The sequence below is a fragment of the Gadus chalcogrammus genome, chromosome 2 (assembly GCF_026213295.1).
Source record: "Gadus chalcogrammus isolate NIFS_2021 chromosome 2, NIFS_Gcha_1.0, whole genome shotgun sequence".
NCBI lineage: Eukaryota > Metazoa > Chordata > Actinopteri > Gadiformes > Gadidae > Gadus > Gadus chalcogrammus.
In genome coordinates, this window is record NC_079413.1 from 11,785,405 (window position 1) to 11,805,970 (window position 20,566).

The 20,566-nt window shown below is 43.1% G+C and overlaps 1 protein-coding gene across 1 annotated transcript in view; it reads left to right on the top strand.

Moving 5' to 3' along the window:
- The window catches only part of lmtk2 (lemur tyrosine kinase 2), a 33,170-nt gene extending 14,791 nt beyond the window's left edge, over nt 1–18,379 (top strand). Inside the window, exons 5-14 of the mRNA XM_056580907.1 lie at nt 524–642; nt 870–957; nt 9,674–9,804; nt 12,180–12,264; nt 12,740–12,861; nt 13,274–13,423; nt 13,825–16,870; nt 16,977–17,109; nt 17,229–17,471; nt 17,839–18,379. Of these exons, the coding sequence (XP_056436882.1) occupies nt 524–642; nt 870–957; nt 9,674–9,804; nt 12,180–12,264; nt 12,740–12,861; nt 13,274–13,423; nt 13,825–16,870; nt 16,977–17,109; nt 17,229–17,471; nt 17,839–17,867 (4,146 nt within the window). The 3' untranslated portion in view covers nt 17,868–18,379. The remainder of the gene's footprint in view (nt 1–523; nt 643–869; nt 958–9,673; nt 9,805–12,179; nt 12,265–12,739; nt 12,862–13,273; nt 13,424–13,824; nt 16,871–16,976; nt 17,110–17,228; nt 17,472–17,838) is intronic.
- The last annotated feature ends 2,187 nt before the right edge of the window (nt 18,380–20,566 follow it).

Sequence of the window (20,566 nt, forward strand, 5' to 3'; positions counted from 1 at the left end):
CCGCTTGGAACCTAGAGCGAGGCGGTACTAGAAAAAGCAGCCACTTCAGGTACCAGATACCATGTTTTCGCGGTGGAAACGCAAAAAAGGCGAGTCGAGTCGTGTCGAGCTGGTACCATGCCGTGGAAAAGCGGCATAAGTATCTAACCTCCCTTTAGGCCTCCCTTCAAAGCCACTCTCCCAAAACGCATGACTAGGTTGCTAGCTTAAAAAGGTTTGCCTAGCCTTGTGGAAGACTCCGGTCGTTCGCTGAGTTAGTGTAGGTATACATATAAACTCTTTTCATTCAGGCTGAATTTGCTTGCTTATTACAGGTCTGCAACAATAACAGATATACAGCATTTTTGTTGCATTGGATTTATTGATTATTGATGTGATTGTAAAGATAATTTTAACAAATATGACTTAAAATGCTTCTACACGACCTACTATACTGCCTACTAGCTATATGAATAGCTCCTGATTGATTGATACAATTGGTTGATTAAAAGATATATTTTAAAAGCATTGTATGTGTTCCCAGGTGCTTCTCAGTGAGATCTACACAGACCCAGGTGTAACCAGGGTTGTGGTCAAGGAGTTGAATGCTAATGCTAGTGCTAAAGAGCAAAACAGCTTCCTGCAGCAGGGGGACCCATACAGGTGAGTTAGTCCCCATCATCATCATTATGCTCACTAATGTTCAATCATGCTTCTATTCTGGTTAGTTTATCATAATGGTGTCTAATAATTATAAAATAATTGTTTCCTCTCATGTTAGTAGCGCCCTTTGTCTTTACCGAAGGACATTACATTGATTTTACCATAATCAACTCATGCATTTTTTTCTAAACCACTGAACTGACTAATAAAAAAAATTGTGTTTGCAGAGTGCTGCAGCACCCAAACATCCTACAATGCTTGGGACAGTGTGTGGAAGCTATTCCCTTCCTGCTGGTCTTTGAATACTGTGAGATGGTAAGGGTCCCTCATATATTTATTATACTGCGTAAGTGTGTATATGTTTTACTTTTTCATAGTTTCAGATATAAATATCCCTCTCTCTCGATAGGGTTAGGATAAAACCATAACCAGTTAATTGCATTCCTTGTTATTGGTTCCTTAGGTATAGGTAGGTACATATAATCAGATGTTCCCAAAGCATTTTTATAATTACATCATTTTCCAATCCCATAATGATTTACAAATGTTACAAATGACGCCTGACCCACACCCAAATAAAATTAGACGCATTCGATGGAACGTGGGGGAATAACACTATCTGGTGTTTGGAATGGTGCTTAAGATTACGGTGCAAAAAAAGCACATCATCCACAATGCAATGATGGCGAGGATAAATCCGGCAATCTGAGCAATATTGGTGAATGCACGACCTGCTCTTCCCACCACGATAACGCATCAAAAGAGTCATCTTTAGGTGTTTGATTATCAATGTAAGCTGCAACTTCGTCCCGTTACTGAGGAGCCTCTTAACAGGTATCCTCTACGTCCGATAGTCCACTGACACTCAAGCTCACTTCTTGGGTGGGGGCAGCAGGCCAGGGGCACTGCTCGGGCACTGCTCTCAGCATTTTGAAATGCGGGCATATTTTGTAGATGTCCCATTTACATTTAGGGCATTTAGCAGACGCTTTTATCCAAAGCGACTTACAATAAGTACATTTGTCATAAGAAGTGCATCAATATATCGCTGTCGGTACAGAAAGGATGTTTATAGAACCAAGTGCAAGTATAACAATTGCTAGGCTAACCAATTCCCCGTGTTACAGCAATGACAGCAGCTACTGAAGTTGCTACACAGTTAAGTACTATAATATTTGCACGTGACTCCTTGAAATTGGCAATCACAAAACCCGCGACCGACCCGTGCTGTTGAGGTATCTGACCCGATCCGCACCCATGTTCATCACTGGACATTATTTTTCACCCGTTACATCCAAATTGTGCGGGTCACCCGTCGGGTGCCCTTGGGTACCCGAACCCATGCAGGACTCTGATCTGTCCATTAAACTATACAACCCATCGTGTTTTAAGTGCAGATTGCTCAGTTTTCATAGATTATTAAATGATAATCGGCACCTGCATGTTTGATGTTCAAAAGGTCAAAGGTGGAGATCCCTCTAAGCTCACCTGGGTCCAGATTCACTAACATTTTCTTAAGATAAACTCAAGAAGATCCTTAAGAAAAAATATAAGGAGTTCCTAAGAATCTTCTTAAACGCTATTCACAATTTTCTTCTTAAAGATCTCCTATTATACTACTTTTCTGGTCTTAATTTCTTATTAATGACTCCTATAGAGCAACCTGACACGAATCACAGCACAAAAAACGATGTCGATTTTTGGGAAACTCTTCCTCTAATCTAGGCGCTTTCAGAATTCTCTGTCAACACTCGGCTTCGTCCTTCTCCACCCCCTCGCCCCCCTCCTGCCAACCCCACTCCGTTGTGATTGGTTACCTTCCGGAAGAGCATGTTGCAGCATTACCATACATGGAAAATCCTGATTGTTCCACGTAGATGAACCCCGGAAATTTGAACAAGTGAATGGCGACCGGTGTCCCTAATGTTTAGCGCTCTGCACAGCCACCCCAGACGGTCAGCAGGGTATACGTCTAAATGCATGTATGTCATTATTAGACACATTAGTATGGTTAAACAAGAATATAAATCATTATAACAACGTTTATAGGTTATAAAAGTTGACAAAGCATAATGGGTGATCTTTAAGAATTGTCGATTGTCTTATGAACTTTATTTTCAAATTTAAGAAGTTCTTAGATTGTTAACCTAATTTGAAAAATTAAGATTGTGCGACTAACGTTGGATTAAAAAAAATGGAGGACAACACCGGCAACAGCTAAGCGCGGCAGTACTAATCTCAACACACTCGGTATTATCTATAGGCCTACTAGTTACTGACAGAGTTTAGGCCAATTTCATTTTCAATTGTCAACATAGGCTTCATTTGATATTCAACAACTAGTATGACAAGCGTAAATGAACAACATTGGTTAACATATAGTCTTCGGTTAAGCAATATATTTATGAATTAATATAAATGTCATATAGATATGTTTAAGCAAAGACTTTGCTTTTCACTGCAGCTGTTTTAAGACTGGTGGAGAGGGTTATCTTCAAGTTGTGAAGAAATTCAAGAACTTTATCTTAAAGAATCTTGTTTGCTCTTAAATACTCTCTTGGGAAAAGGTTAAGAAATAACTTAAGTAAAAGTAAGAATTTCTTAATTAATATCTAATCTTCTTAAATATTGTATTAAGAACACAGTTGAGAAAAAGGGCTTTCACAAAAAGCTTTTTTTTTTCTTAAGAATGCTTTGTGAATCCGGCCCCTGCTCTTTAGAACTGTAGACCACATCCAAATTTAGATTGTCTTATTTTCATTCATCCCAACTAATGCCGCTTTTCCACTGCATGGTACCAGCTCGACTCGACTCAGCTCGCATTTTTTGCGTTTCCACCGCGAAAACATGGTATCTGGTACCTGAAGTGGCTGCTTTTTCTAGTACCGCCTCGCTCTAGGTTCCAAGCGGCTGAGCCGATGCTAAAAGGTGACGTCGGCAGACGGCCGGCCACTGATTGGCCAGAGAATGTGACAAAGTCACGAAAGAGACATGGCAACCATGCTGGTAACAGCCATAGCAGCGCCGCAGCCAACATATTCCACTTCTTCAACTTCTTCAACATGCCTGCTAATAATAGTAATATTATCGATGTCCTCCATTGTTGTTATGTGGGTTCTGTCCATGTGTGGGTTGCGTAGGTGTTGTTTGCGTCGCGTACAAAAATACGTCACGGCCCTTTCGCGCAGCCGACCCCGCCCACGTCCAGGAGGTACTATTTGCGGTGGAAAACGACCCATGCTGCTGTCGAGTCGTGTCGAGTCGAGTCGAGCAACATGTGCGGTGGAAAAGCGGCATAATTGAGATAACCACTTATTGCCCTCCTTTCACTGGGCTCCAGCACACCACCTAATTTATTTTCTATTTTTCTTGATCTATTTTTAGTGCATGGGTGCTGGGGACCCCCTTCCCTTTCCCCCTTCTCTCCTTCCCCGTCTCCCCCTAAAGAACATAGCGGAGCCCAGCTTAGGACTTCTCACATTCCCGTTTTGCCCCAGTAAAGCAGCAGGCTCCATTTACGCACTCCCAGTTGCTGTGTTTGTGAATTTGAATGGCAAGGGCCAGTTCTATCAATACAAGGCTCATCAATCAAGGGGGACGGCCCCCATAGCAAGTGGACACCTCTTGGTATGCTGAAAGAGCAAAAATGCATTAAACAACATTATGAACTCCTTTTACAATCAAGTTGATTAAAGGTTTATGTTGTGCTTGTCTGCATATAAACCATTTAATGATTGACTTAGTTTAAAGAGTTGGGTTTCAAATTAATATCTGAAGGTCCAAGAAAGTAGAAAGCAATGTTGTACAATTGCACAGTTTTATTGAATGTGAAATCAGATGCTGGATACTGCAGAAATATTTTATTATAACATGACGTAGGTCTTCTTCAATGTTCTTTTTTGTAAATCTCAATCAAACTTTTACGAGCTCCTCGACCAGTTTTCACAGAAGTTCTAACCTATCATACATTGACCTTACCCAGACTTGAATTTGGCTTGTATTTTTGTGGTAGTAGTAAGAGAAAGGAATAAGAAAATGTATGTTAAGACTAACCACTCACATTTTAATACGTACCCAATTTAATCGTTATTGAGCTGTACAGCCCAAACACCCAAGACTGTATATGTGTAGAAGGTTTATGTCTGAATATCCCAGTGATAAAATATACATGAAAGGGTGCCAACGTTAAACGTCGGATAATGCTTCACGTCAATGTTTCAGTCATTACAATGGCCAAATATTTTTTTGTTAGTTTCGGGTATTCAAACATTATTAGAATATTCTGGTAGGGTTAGGATTCGCAATCCATTTACTTTGCCCCCCAATCAGGGCGTTAATTGTTTTAGAAAGGTTTTAATAATGAATATATTTAGCAGCTATTTCAATGTTCAAACAATTCCAATAGACACCAAAAAACTCTGCCTATTAATAATAATATATTGTGTATTAAATAACATAAATAGACATGGTAGTGATGGCTTTCCTTTTATGGCATCCGTCCCCCACAATAGTATCTGTGTGATTCATCACCGGGTAAATAGCGCTACTCCTGCCGTGAAATGTCTTCAAAACCCTGCATTCCACCTATTTGCTTTGTGATAATTGGAAGTAGGCCTACTCTCATACTTTGGGGACTGTTTAGAAACTTTTAGGCTGCATTGAAGCTCAGCCGTAACCAAGTCAAACTTGGACTGATGAGTGGATCTGAAAGCATCTTAAGTGAATTTTTTTTTAGCTATTTTGCGTTAATTTGATCAAATGAAATGACACATTTATATTTAGAAAATGATCATCTAAAAAACTTAATTCCGCAGCAGTGGCCTCCGCCTGCTACATATACAGGCAATGAAAGATAGGTGCTATGAATGGACTTTTTTTTCTTTGTTTTTTTCTTCACCAAAAAATCTGTTATTTGGTAGGAAACCTAACGAATATCCAAAGCTTGAAATTGTCTCGCAGTTAAAGGCGAGGTTATTCCGAAGCCAAAAGCAGCATGGACCAGCAAAACCTGCAGAGCTGCTAAGCCCTATCATTTTATTATCCAGCTGACAACACAGCACACCTGGGCCCTGTCTTTTGGCATGTTCCAATATTGCACAGCTCACCAGGCATCGCCGTTTTTATTTGCCTAGTAGACGGGGCTGTTGCCAGCTGTTTGCTGGTTGCTTGGCATGTTTGCTGGTGGCTTGGCAGGCATTGCATGTCGCCAGACAAAAAGTTGTATATATGCTTGTGTGTACCAGGATTCTAGTCTTGTGGAACATACGACTTTATTAAGCCTGGTTCCCAAGGACATAATTCAAATACTTACAAATACAATAATACAGTTATGCCATAAAATAAGTGCCCTCTCATCTATCAATCTGACATGAAGGACACCGTAGAGGTCACGCACAAAATAGTTGTGGAAACGTGAGACTACCAAGTGTGTGGTGCTAGCTCACCGAAGCTGGCGTCTTGCAATGCTAGCTTTGACAGCTCAGTGATTGATTGTGTTTTTGTTTGCCTTCAAACATTTTCGACACCAGAATACAGCAAGCAACTGGAGCTGGGGTCACGGCCATGCACTGTACCATGATTGACAGTCCCAAATGTGGGGCCGCCGCATCAAACTCCCTCCGATCATGATGTGGGTCATCTTGAAAATGGTGGATGCATCAGTTTCACAAGTATAGTCTATACAGTATAAATACGAGGTGGTTCTTCAAGCCATTACCATGGTATTTACTAAAGTAAGCATTGTGGACCATGTTGTGCCCATAAGATGGTTATCACTAGATTTACCTTGTGAGTGGTGTTGTCCTTTCATGGCCCCTGTCCTTTCTGATAAGCTATAGGCTAGATGGGCAGATTTAGCTTGTTCTCCCCTGGTGTCATTGAAACAAATTAAATATGACAGTTGTTACACACATTCACTGTAAATACATGTTGAAAGGGTATTGTGTTTAGTTGTCAAGGAGGACATTTAATGACATTTAGCTCAAATCTATTAAGCTTTATTGTGTTCTGGTGAAGCCCCCATTAAGACAACTAGAGTTTCCGCGCGGGCTCAACCTCTAGTGGGTCTTGAGTTTGATTCAGAATACATTGATTGTCATGCCACATATGTGCAATGTAATCTATAGCAACTCCTATACCTATATTTAAGTGTGAGAAAAAATAACATAATAAATAAGTAGACCCAACCACACAGTGAAGTGAACTAGTAACATTGTATTGCAAAAATGTTCACAGGGTAATATCTGTCTCTTTTTCGTCAGCCACAATGCAATTAGAGCAGTTCTGAATACACAATGTTGTCTGTCAGGCCGTCCTTTTGGTCTCCAACACACACCCTTACACCTCTGGCATGCTTGCCTCTGCTAAAGGCAGTGTAGAGCTGGCCATGTGCAACCACTTTGGGGCAGGAACACTCCAACTTGATCATTTTCTTAATGTGGGCGCGTGTCGTTGCGGTGTGTGCGCGTGTGTTCTTACACGCATGTGTGTCGATGGCAGAGCCGTTATGTTTAAAAACATAACGTCTTACCTTGGTAAGTGTCTCTGCGGTGGGTGGGACAGACATGCCATTAGGGAATGGACACCATAATGCACACACAAGACCCTGCCGCTTTTTATGTTTCTTTTGGTACTGCTTTTGATTTACAACCCGTGATGTCACATAGGTTTACTAAGTCGGCTGCTGGGGAGTCATTAAAGGAAATGAAGACAACAGAAGTACCATTTACAATAGTTTTAAGATGGCTCTTCCGTGATGAACCTTTCCAAGAGTGGCCTGTGTGTGACTGTCGGACCTGTATAATGGGGCATTTCCTCCGGAGGGTGCGGTTCAGTTCGGTTGGCCTCAGTCCGGTAGTGAGGGGGCGGTATAGCCTTGCTCAGTTCTGAGGTTGCGTTTCCAGCACCGACCGTACCCTTATGGTAGGCCGGATGTCGATCGCCGCGGCAGCTACGTAAACATCGTGACTTCATAGCAGCGTGACACAGTGTAGCCTGCTCAATAAAAACAATAAATTAAATAAAAACTAACTGCTCCATCAAGCTCCCTCTGCAGGTCTTCCTCCCCAAGATTGCTGATGAACGTCTCCACCTCCTTGTTCGCCCAAGTTAAATTGTCCATTGTCCAGAATAATACCTCGGGGGTACTGTTTGATTGTTTTTATCCCCATGTCGCCCAGAAGTGTGTCATGGGGATGTGTGTAGCTCAAACATGCTGGCACCCTTTCAGGCGTCTCAGTACCCCAACAGAGGCGTACTGCGAGACCAGTGCGAGACCAGTACGGCTCAGTCCAGGTAACGCCCACTTTAGGCGGTGGAAACGCAATCAGTGCCGCAGCTTTGCAAACCGAACCGCACCCTCCGGTGGAAACGTGCCATAAGGGTAATCAATCTAGTGCAGGGATGGGCAACTGGCGGCCCGCGGGCTGCATACGGCCCGCATCCTCACTCAGTCAGGCCCGCACATAATTAAAAATAATAATAATAAAAAAATATATATATTATTAATAATAATAATAATAATTGATCGAGTTACAGAAAACTCGGTCAAAAAAGATCAGAAGAATTCATAGAATTCAAAGGCAAACCCATGCGTCTAGTTTGCTTAGAAACGATATCAGTCATTAAAGATATCCACTTAAGTCGCCACTACAACTACTACAACTGCAATGAATATCATGCTTCTTGGGTTTGAGTTCATTGAGTTGTTGCACTTAATGTTGGGCCACTGTTTTTCAGTTTTGTGGCATCATTGAATGATGATGTATGTGCCCTTTGCACTGATAAAAAAACCAACCATTCATGTGTCTTATTTGGCATGGAAAACGAAATGAATGTATGTTGGTTCAATTAACATACCGCACATAGGTTACGATCCTGGAAGATTTTTTAGGTAGTGGCCATCCCCAAAATGCACCAGAATACAGGAATCGTATCTACCAAATTCAAAATTGTGTAGCTTCTCTCAGCTCACGTTTAGTTGAAGTGTGCAGTCATGTGGCCATCTGATGGTTATGATGAAAAATGTGGCCCTCTTTCTCATGAAAGTTGCCCATCCCTGATCTAGTGTCTTGAACAAGAGCTATAGTTCTCACGTAAGGCCACTGGCATCTCCTTGCAATTGCGTAGCTTAACGAAAAGTGACTTCTTTGAAAATGGACTATAGTTTGCATGTGCATCACACACTTAAAACAATCGAGTCATTTTGCTCAACACTCAAACAGAATATGTCTGTGGTATTCTGTGACCTGCTGTGTGTGGTTTTCAGGCGTCATGTTTTTGCCAGTGAACTCCCCCGAGGAAGTTCACTACAGCCCGATAACACCTTGGCCACGATCTGGATGTAATTACACTATACACTACATTCAATGTTCATTTGTAGATTGTAATCAGCAGTGCCCACCGAGATGCCCAAGCCGGGGCACGGCTGAGCTTGTTGCCGCGCCAACTAACCCCAGAGTGTCTTTCAACACAAGCTGAGCCTAACCAGTAGTAAAATCTTTTTTTCTGTTCCCCCCCTCTTCTGTCAACTTCCCATTGCCCCCTTTAGGATGTGCAAATCGAAGATTAAAATCTTAACCAAATTCCCTCGGTGGAAGCAGGTCTCTTTGCAGATTAATTTGGGTGGTGCTGAATTGATTACATTTACCATGTTAATCTCCTTCCATGGGATGCCCAGTTTCTTTGGGCCTTTCCCATCGGGGTCCAAGAAATCTGACTGATCAGAGAGCCGTGGTTGGAGTCCAGCGACCAGAGAGCTGGGCTACTGTATTTATAATTTGCTGTGACACAGCAGTGGGCCCTGTTAAACAGCCCTAGCCTTATTTGGTCCGCCCCCACATCAGCAGGAAAGCGAAGCTCTCTGAGGATGGAGGAAGTGGTGCAATGACCGCCTCCCTGTGGCTGAACTTGCAAAATACACCAGTGAATTTCATCAGAACAACAACAGAACCACGGTTGAGAATGTAACGTAGTTGTTTAAATTTTATTTGTAATGATCAATGTTTTGTTCCGTGTGCTTTTCTTTTCACAGGGAGATCTGCGGGCCTATGTGTCTCAGCAGGATTGGATGTTCAGAAATGCTGAGCTACTGGAGCTACAGAGGATGGCCTGTGAAATTGCTGCCGGAGTCACTCACCTTCACAAACACAACTTCCTGCATAGGTAGCACTTTAAAACGGCAAGCTCTAATGCCAATCTTGCAACTACTTTTGTTAGTGCTTTAGGGGCAGTTTTGGTACTGATAGGCAACCAGTTGTGTTAACTTTGCTGGTTAAGATGGCATTTCTGTCTTCCTCTTTATATTAAATATTTGGCAGTCATTTTGCAGGGCTCTACCACACCAACCATGTTTTTGGACAGAAAACCTTTTCAAATGTGATCCTGGGAAACATTTTGAGCATGAATGACACACATTTATTTAGTTGTTTAAATGATTTTACATTGAAATTCAGGCCTGTTGATAGAACAGCTGAAACTTTATTTTGTATATCTGACAAATTGCAAATATAGTATTTTGGCCGTAGTTCTCATTAATTGAATATCCTTTGTGATCCTCCGATGTTTCTAAAAGGCATAGTCACCCCAATGTTTACCTTGTCCGAGCACATCAAATCATGTCCTGTGAGGATCAATGTTCTCTAAAAATGGCTTGCCGTTCGAACGCAGGGCTCCTCTGTTTCATTTTAATGGTTACCCCAAGTGAGTGGTGATGTGTGGCTGTTTGCCGAGTGATTGGGAGGTGGGTGGGAATGCTGGTGCTAGTGGTTGGTGGGAAAACAGACTTTGGACCACCACACAACATTCAACTCATCAACTCTGTTGTGCGTGCTTGGAATAAGCCCAGGGGGGCTCCAATTACACATCTCTCTCGCATTGCCACCGTATCGACTGTCCTCTTCCACAGAGAGATCTGATGATACTGCCCTTTGCGTGTAAAGCGATAGCCACATATCAAACTTTTCTTTATACATAATTCAAATATTTTACTACCTTAGAAATGTGCCGTGGGTGTTAACCACTGCATTAAATTACTGCATATGCTGTTTTTTATTACTTCACTTTGATTTCATTACCATTCAGTTTTCCACAAACTATGTTTGTAGATAGTTTGACATGGACGAAACAGCAGGGGTGCTATATACGTTTCTGCACACTATGTATGTTAAACATGGAATCCCTTAATACGGGGCTGGTTTACATCTTACTCTGCACTGAGATGGATTGAACATCGTGTCATAGCTCCAGTATGAGCTGGGCAAGGGCTGAATGACACTTTGCATGAAACAACGCTGCAACGCTGCATGATAGTCGGTTTTATTCATTGCTATAATTACAATTACAATTAGGGCATTTAGGACGCTTTTATCCAAAGCGACTTACATCGTTTAATACAATAATACAATCGTTTAATACAATACATTACTGCAGTTATATCAGCCGGATATATTTCTGTGAAATGTATTGGATTTAATCAAGTGATGATAAAATGGATTTTTTTTATTTTTTAATCCCAAAGGGTTAATTCAGCCCAAATGCAGCCGCACACATGAGAAGACGTGTGCGGCTGGTAATAATAATTTGTGAGAATAAAGTCACAATACTTCCTGTTTACAATACAGCAGGATAAAAAATAGATTAGTTCTCATGAGTAGTACTTGCACTAGTTATTAACTATACAACTTTTCTGGGGCTCATGGCAAACTATCAGTAAGTATTTCTCATAAAGATTTCTGTATCCACATCTTCTTCGGCATCAAAATCGTATGCAAATTACAATGGCGGAATTTCTTTTTACAACACGGTGTTCACTTCATCACAGTTCTCATCTTCCTTGGGCTAAAAAACACTGTGCTCTGATTGGCTCAGTTTACAGCCAGTGTTACTGTAGGCTGACTTTTCTGCCAAAGGACTGGTCGACTGGGAGTTTAAAATATCCCTCAATTTATCTTGCAAGGGTTTCAGCCGGCTTGCCCGCTGACGAGGGGCTAGCTGTGTGTGAGTGGACAGCCAGTAGCGTCAGCAGAGTGTGTGGATATGCATCGGTGTGTGTGTTTGTGTGTGGGAGGGGGGGGCAAGGGAGATGTAGTCTTAGTTGGAACTCATGCTGATGGGCAGAGGGGGGCGTTGGAGTGAGCCTTGTGTCCCCGAACAGCCTTCTTCACCAGAAGGCCTGGGGTCCTCTCTGATGCCCTCTGCTGGATGGTCATCCCAAGTCCCTATTCTGCCAGACATAATGGAGCTATGGAGCTTCATCCTGATGCTGAATGTGTTGAAGTGGAAACAGCGCTCTCTGCTTTTCAAGTTTCAATTTGTATATACATGTATGTGTGTATAAAGTTATGTTGTAAGTTTTCCCCCTATCCTTCGTTTCTGGATAATGTTTATGTCCGGTCTGTCTGGGCCAAGTTGTTTGATTTCTAACTTCTCTTCCAATTTTAACCTCTCCATTTTTATTTGTTTTTATATATATGTGCTTATATATATATATTGTGTGTGCATATAATTTATTTAGCTTTTCTTCATTTTTCCTTCTCTAGTGATTTGGCCCTGAGGAACTGTTATTTGACTGTGGATTTGACTGTTAAAGTGGGAGACTATGGGATCGGACCACACCGATACAAAGTAAGCACATACCTTTCATAAGTCGCCTGGATAAGGCGTCTGCTAAATGTAAAAGTCATAGTAATGCCCCATAATCATTCCCATTCATAGCTTTCAGATAAAGTGGTTGATTTTCAACAGTCCTTTTTTAAATACTTCTGGACCTTGCTATGATTTCTTTCTGGAGTTGTTGTGGCGGGGGACGAAATCTTAAAACTTGGTCAATGTTCCCTCCCCCCTATGGCACTATAACTTGACACATTGCATAAGAGCTGTAAGTGATTATTTTGGTTCCATTCATTTAATACTGGAGCTATATCCATTTCTCTGTCTGAATTCAATACATGTGATATAAGGTCAGTGTGTGAGTGTGTGTCATAGCAACTTGTGGTTCCAGTAATCCCTAGTAACCACGTAGTAGGCGGTTCAAAGTAAAAGTAACATCTAAGAAACGGATCATACTATTAAACACTACCTCTTCAATATGACACACTAGGAAGATTACATCGTCACGGAGGATGATGTGTTTGCCCCTCTTCGTTGGTTGGCACCTGAGCTGGTGGGGGAGCGCTATGGGGGAGTAGTCACCATGGAGCAGACCAAGCAAAGCAATGTGTGGTGAGTACTGATCTCCACCACGCTGAGCAATACACTTGTTCAAACATTAGAGTGTAAGGAAAGAACTATTGTTTTAAAAGACTAGAAGCTTTTTTTTTTTTTTAATTAGCAGGAGGGTGTTCAGCACATCTGATTTTTTTTATTGGTAGTCGACAAGCATTTCTCAAAAGGTATGCCATGTTCAAAACACATTTCATGTCAACATTTTAATTTAACGCTGAATCTACACATAGAGCCCTTACCCTGCATTAGAAGAAAGTGAATATCTTGTAAGGCTTTCTATAACTGGTTAACAGTGGTTGGTCATTCTTGCTCGAAAACAGTAATTTCCTCGTTGGAACATGCTTCTGCGGTGTTGTCACACCTGAGGACATGGAGAAACATTCATCAGTGCTGATGGTTCTGTGTTCAGGGCTCTTGGGGTGACACTGTGGGAGCTGTTTGAGAATGGAGCTCAGCCCTATTCCCATCTGTCTGACCGGGAGGTCCTTAACCATGTCATCAAGGAGCAGCAGATCAAGCCTTTCAAACCCCAGCTGGAGCTTCCCTACTCCGACAGATGGTGAGGGATCTGCCCAGCAATGTTTCATTGAACTGGTTAATAGGGGGTAAGATAGTATATTGGTAAGTAAATCACCATGTTTGAAAAAATGAGCAAACAGGTAAACGCTTAACAACACACAAGCGACAATTTTAATGAGCATGAAAATAATGGACATTCACTTTTTACATTATGATTACTGTCGGTCTGGCACTGCATGGTGAAGAATCTAAAACCCAGGATTTGTAGCCTGCAAACTGCAGTAGTGAAGGTGAGAGTAGGTTCACTCAAATGACTCAATGCACCTCTTTTGCACTCCTTATGTTTTCAGTTGTTCCTATCGTGAGTGTGGCGATTGAGATATTTAGTGTGTTACTTGTATTGTTTTGATTGCCAAGTTTTACATTTCCTTCTCCCTGTAGGTATGAAGTCCTTCAGTTCTGCTGGCTCTCTTCAGACAAGCGAGCCACTGCTGAGGAAGTCCACCGGCTTCTCACCTATCTACGTATGCAGGGCCAGAAAGATGTAGAGGAAGACTTTGAACAGCGGTGGGATGCGCTCAAGCCCAACCCTACTGCACGGCAAAACACTGTCGGTGACTCCTCTTACCCAATCTTGGATAATTTTGCAGACGACGCACTGCGTAATGAGATCGATGAGGTGCTGACCGTCACTGAAACCAGCAAGGGCCTCAGCTTTGAGTATGTCTGGGAAGCGGCCAAACACGACCACTATGAGACCACTGACAGACGTTCAGGCATGGACACAATGCTGAACTATCACAGCATGTTCTTCCCCACTTCAACAGAGGACATACAGGCCCATTTTCCAGATCCTACCGGCGGTACTGCCGGCACGGACTCTAGTAGCACCCCGGCCAGCATCCATGGCATCTTGCCGGTGTTCAAGGCACAAAATCCCACTCAAGGGAATGAGTTCTTCATCCAACTTGAGGAAGAAGGTGAGGGTGTCGTTGGGGAAAAAAGAAATGCAGGTCAAAGTGTGGCCCCGAGCTTAGCGAGGCAGGAGTTTGTTGTCCTCCAAGATGTCCTTCTTGAGGAGTCCAGCACCGATGCAGACTTCTTCCACCAAAGCATTGACTCCAAGGACTCCTTCCTGCCGGACAGCCACGTTTGGTCCTCTCTGGAGAACGACAGTCCTGACCACACCAACATCTTCACAGAGGACGAATCAAAGCAGGAGGATTCACTCTCTTGGAGAAGGAGATTCATGGAGTTGCCGGAGCGCGGCACCAACCCTTTTCTTGGTGTTATGACCCGAGAGATCCCCGAGGTAGATGCAGAGGAGAATACAGGGGGTCCTTTTTTAGGGGTTCTCCCAGAAGCCACGCACCTTACAGACCCCCAACAGGGGAATGAAAATCTAAACCATCTTCTGAATAGTGAGAAACTAGAGGAGAACTTTCTTTTTCTCAAGGAGAACAACCTCATGAGGGAAAGTTCAATCGCCAAGAGTCTTACTCCACCGCTGAGGTTTCTTTCTCCGGGAGTAGTCCATGCACCTGAAGAGAGCTTCAAAATGAGGTCCTGGGACCATATTGACACATTAGACAGTTTAAATATGGCAGAACCCAACTTCAAACCTTTAGGTGAGAGCCTATCCCCCAGTCAGAATTCGAGATCCAGCGTAGGGAATTTCTGTGTGGTAGAAAATGAAACGGCGTTGCCTTCTATTGTAGTAATCACAGACGATGTCATGGACAACCAGCTGCAGGTTAAAAATAACTTGTCTTCTGAAGACTTCAGTATAATGTGTTCCACCGACACAGGTATTGAGTCAGGTCTGGCCTCAGAAAGATTTGAGGTTCCCGTTGATCTAATTGAAAGTCACTCCACTCTTGGATTTTCTGAATGTGCCAATTTAGACCCTCTGTGCACGGACACCACCATCCCGGTCCCTAAAGATAACTGTGGAATCTCAGATGATAGGTCGGGTGTATTTGACGTTAACCACCCCGATGATTTTGAAGCCACGTTTCTAGACAACGGCCACAGCGAAGCCCTGACAAGCGATGATTTCTTTAGTGAACTCATCGATGACGTGGAGGCGGAACTTGAAACTGTCCTGTCAGACCCAGAAGAATCCTTCACGGATGACTGCAATGGTCCTCCTACTAGATCTTCTCTGCTAGTATCAGGGCCTTCCCTAGACCAGATAAGCCAGGACTCCTTACTGGAGGACAGCGTTTCAACCACTCTCCCAACCGTGGATAACTCAGCCGAAACGCCAGACTCCTTAGATTCTCTCGACATCCACAGAATGGGCGGCCAGGTTGAAGAGATCAACGGTCTCGCAGCTCCTGAAAAAAAAGTCGCAGACAGTGGGTATGAGACTGAGAACCTGGAGTCTCCAGAATGGAACTCTGAGCTCCTTGGCAGAGACCAATCCCCGGTAGAGAATGGCATTAGTGATCCTAAGGGGGAGGAGAAGGACGCAGAGAATCTTGAAGCTGCTGCGTCACTCGTTTCTCCAGAAATCGTCATCTCTGAAGTGGAGAACGCAATAGGTGGTCAGAACGAGGAGAATGAGGTGGATGAGGATCAGCCCCCAGAGCACATAGCTGCTGTTGGAGAGCCCTTCGTGGTTGGTAGCTACAGGGACTCTGCATACTTCTCAGACAACGAATCGGAACCAGAGAAGAAGCTGGATGAGGTTAACCCGGTTGAAAGCACTACTGAAACCTTATGGGTACTGAATGCTGCTGACGTTGTCGGCAGTTCCTCAGGTGGTTCATCAGCTGAGGTCATGGTGGAGGAATATTTGTCCACTATTTCTAAACATGAGTCCTCTGCGGCTGCCGTGGCGATGGCTGATGTAGGAGGACCGCTGGTTCTTCAAGGTGAAGGGCATTCAGCAGAAATAGACTCTAAGGAGATCCCTGAGAAGGAGGCGAAGGGGTCTGCAGAGGGCCATAACACAGGTGTAGACAACGTGGACTTAAAGAAGTCCTCAGCTCAACACGAGTCTGGCCTTCGAGTGGATTATCCAGAATCCACTTCCCGAGATCCCTCTGCTACCTCAAAGAAACTTCCACCTTCAGAGAACATGGCTCACCCCAAACTCACCAGGACCTACGCCAGCGACGGTGTCAAGATCAGGGAGCGCGATGTGGAGGGCCGCTTCCTGGGGCGGCGAGAGATGGACGGACAGGAGGACGGGATGGACGCCGACGAGGAGGATGAGAACAGCGACGACTCAGACGAAGACGTGCGGGCCTACCGGCTGCACGACTCAAGCTCCGAGAGCGAGGACGACACCGTCCACCCCGTTCCCCTCATCATCTCGGACGACTGCGCCACCAAAAACCTTAAGAGCCTGCTAAAACCCCCCACCCTCAATGTAGCATCAACAACACTCCCAACGCCCTCCACATCAGGTACCCCAACGGACAACTCCAGGCGAGCCGTATCCTTCTTTGATGATGTTACCGTCTACCTTTTCGACCAGGTACGATAGTGTTTGTTTCCTGGAAGAATTTTTTGTTTTTTCAGAAGAATCTGGATATCCTCCTATCATTTCTGATTGGAAACTGAACTCTGTTTTTCGATTTCAGGAAACTCCAACTAAAGAGCTAGGCGACCACTCTGCGGGCTCCAGCAGCCAGGTGTCTGAGTTCAGCAGCCCGGTGCCCACTGCCAGCTACCTGAACAGATTCACCAACTCGGAGAGCTCCACCGATGAAGAGGGTAAGTGAAACGGGTGGGGACATCGGCCCAGGGAAGATTCACACGCAAAACCCACCGTCCATGGCCGAGCGGTCAGACGTTGTTTCTGATGACCCCCCCCCCTCCCTTTGTCCCGGCAGGCGGAGGCTTCGAGTGGGACGACGACTTCACCTCCTCCACAGACTCCTCATTCCTGTCGAAGGCATCGCCCTCCTCCGAAGCGGCCTCCTCCTCCTCCTTCTTCAGCCCTGCCCCTGCCACCGGCCGCAAGCCGGAGACCACGTGGACGCCCTCGCCCAACTACTCCCGCTTCTCCATCTCACCCGCTAGCATCGCAAACTTCTCCCTCACACACCTCACAGACTCGGACATCGAACAAGGAGGTGAGTGGGGCGCTGTGCGTATTCACAAGAAGCCTAGCACCGTTATCTCCAAGGTATCAAAGACCGTCTTAGACGCCTTGGAGATGATTGAACCTGACCATGATCAGGTCGGGTCTTTCTAGAGCGTGTCCTTCTTTATGATTTGAACGTAGTTACATTTTATTTTCCGGTGGAAAACCACCAACTGTCTATAGAGTCTCAAATGGCTCCTCTTAAATGCCGATGGATCCTCTCCCAGTTCAGCTTGCTGTGAAAATAATTTGATAGTCCACTAATTTGCTATCAAAGAAGTACCTGAATGACTGACTTAAGTTCACACAATTCGATGATGCATTGTTCTTATCTTTGTCCTCCATTTCAATTGTAGGAAGCAGTGAAGATGGAGACAAGGACTAGCGGGCTAGAAGGGGTGCCACTGCTCTGATCGAACTCATCGCTTGCACTTTCAGAACTAGGACTGGTCTCATGGTGATGTGGGCATCCATGGGTGCTTCTCTCAGGCTTAACGGCTGCTGAAGGGAGGACTGCTAGAACTACTACTACTGTACAAACAAATGGCTACGTTCGCCATAGCAGATAAAAATAAAAAAACACTTTCCTCGTAGCGATTTAGGAACCGTCAACGCAATCGCATCGCTCTGCCCTCATCACCTCTCTGGCGATATTCAACCTTCATGTCGTTTTTCTACCAGTGCAATTATTGTCCCTTCAGGAACAAACCAACCAACATACAAACACTAAACCGGGTCCGGTGTCCTTCTCACGTTTGCTTTAAGGATGCGTCATGCTAATCGTCGCAAACTGCCTCTTCTCTTGTGTTGGCTTATGCAATCCTTTCCCGCCATTTCTTTTCACCAAAAAAATAACTTTGGATCAAGTGAGTTGTCTGTTGGTTTTTTTTTCTTTTTTTGGGGGGGGGGGGGGGAGGGGGATTGTGAGTAAATTGTTGATAAGCTTTGTGTACAGCCCCAAAGGAATAAGCCCATTTTTCACAGTTTTCTTTTTCACTACATTGTGCGATTATTAATGGTTGCCTTTTACTTTCCAGGAATGGTTCTTGTTCCATTGTTGATTTTTAACCTATTTTTCAGGTGTGTTCAGTATCTAGAAAGATGACTTTTTAAATAACATGTACAGAATGTCTCCACATAAACATATGCACACACTCATAACACGCACTCTCTGGACTTTTGTGTTTAAATGGAAATCATTATTTTGAGGAATGGCATTTTATTGAGACAGCTCAGCAAAGTAGGTTTAGAAGGAAGCTGTAGAATGAATACATGCTTTCATCTAAATATAATTTAAATTATGATATTTCAATAACTAAAAACAGATTATTTATTGATACAGTTTGAAGCATCTGTTGATGGTTTAATTTTTGGTTTGTCCAATTGCTAAATGAAATCACGGTTATGGCATGAATCATAATGGCACTCCTTTGTTCACTGTCACAATAAAATCTGTAGATGACACATCAAATAATAATTTGTATAGAAGGTAAGTGTTATTATAATTTTTGTTCAACCGTCACGTAAAATTAAGGCTGTAAAACAAGTGCAATGATTTCCTTGGTGAAATGGTGTGTATCGAGTTCATAGGATGATTGGCAAGGCAGCATTGTACGTGGGGTGGTGCGGGAACTTATTTAAATGTATTTTCTTCTGTTGGGTCCTCAGATGCGTTTGGTTTACTATGTCAACCCAAATGCTGTGCTCAATGAGAACCCTTCTAATACAGTTACCTCTTAATAGAAGTCAAAAAGATTAGGACTCCCCCCTTCTCTCACACACACACGCACACACACACTACCTTTTTATTTGCCATACCATTGAATCGTGCATGACTTTATAGGTGGTTAAAGTATGGCATAGTAAATGTGTTTAATGGAAATGTCAGACGAGACGATCAAAGAGATGTTCATTTTATCTTTTATACAGTGTCTCTTTATGTAAATGCATTGAAACTGAGTTATTCCAAACTCTATGGGGGTATAATCTCTTCATAGCTTGTCCATTACACGTTTGTTATAAGTTGTCATTTGGTGATTATCTATCGCTATATATATCTCTTTATATATATATATATCTACATATATCTCTTATCTCGATTTCTAGATATAGATATAGATATATATATCTCTAATAGCTCTTCACCGGTAGCGAATAGTCAGGATAGTCTGTACAGTACACACTGTATCTCAAGACAACTTTTAAACCTGTTTAAAATCCACCAGCCAACTCTGGTTAACTTGAACGTTTTTATTTAAGAGATCTTTTTCGTTTTATTTTCAACTACAGTATACATTTGCTTAATCTTGCACATTTGAGAAGTGTTTCTTAATGTTGAACTATACTGATGTATATATTTTTTGTCTGCTAATGGGAAACGATGTAATTGAGTGCTAGGTATGAGGTTTCACTTTGTAATTTAAGGAGTTGTACAAAATTAAAAAAGCAAAAAAAAAAAGCAACATATCACTGTCATTAGAGTACTAGGGTTAGCTCTGGTTAGATCCTGTTAAATTAACACACACAACTAATGTGGAAATTCATTGTCCTTTGAACTTGTAGATTTAATACAAATATTTTTATTTCATTGATCATGGTTATTGTAATTGAATTAATTGTTTATAATTACACTGTTTAATATGGAAATAAATGCAAAATGTACTTCTAACTGGGGTTGGATATGTATGGTGGTCACACGACTCCAAATTAATCCTGTTAATGAATGTGCTTGCTAAGTTAAACACTAAAAAGACACTTCAAATTGCTAAATGGAAATTGTTTGCTCTAAGCCTTATGCCGCTTTTCCACCGCACATGTAGCTCGACTCGACTCGACACGGTAGCAGCACGGGTCGTTTTCCACCGCAAATAGTACCTCCTGGACGTGGGCGGGGTCGGCTGCGCGAAAGGGCCGTGACGTATTTTTGTACGTGACGCAAACAACACCTACGCAACCCACACATGGACAGAACCCACATAACAATGGAGGACATCGATAACATTACTATTATTAGCTGGCATGTTGAATAAGTGGAATATGTTGGCTGCGGCGCTGCTATGGCTGTTACCAGCATGGTTGCCATGT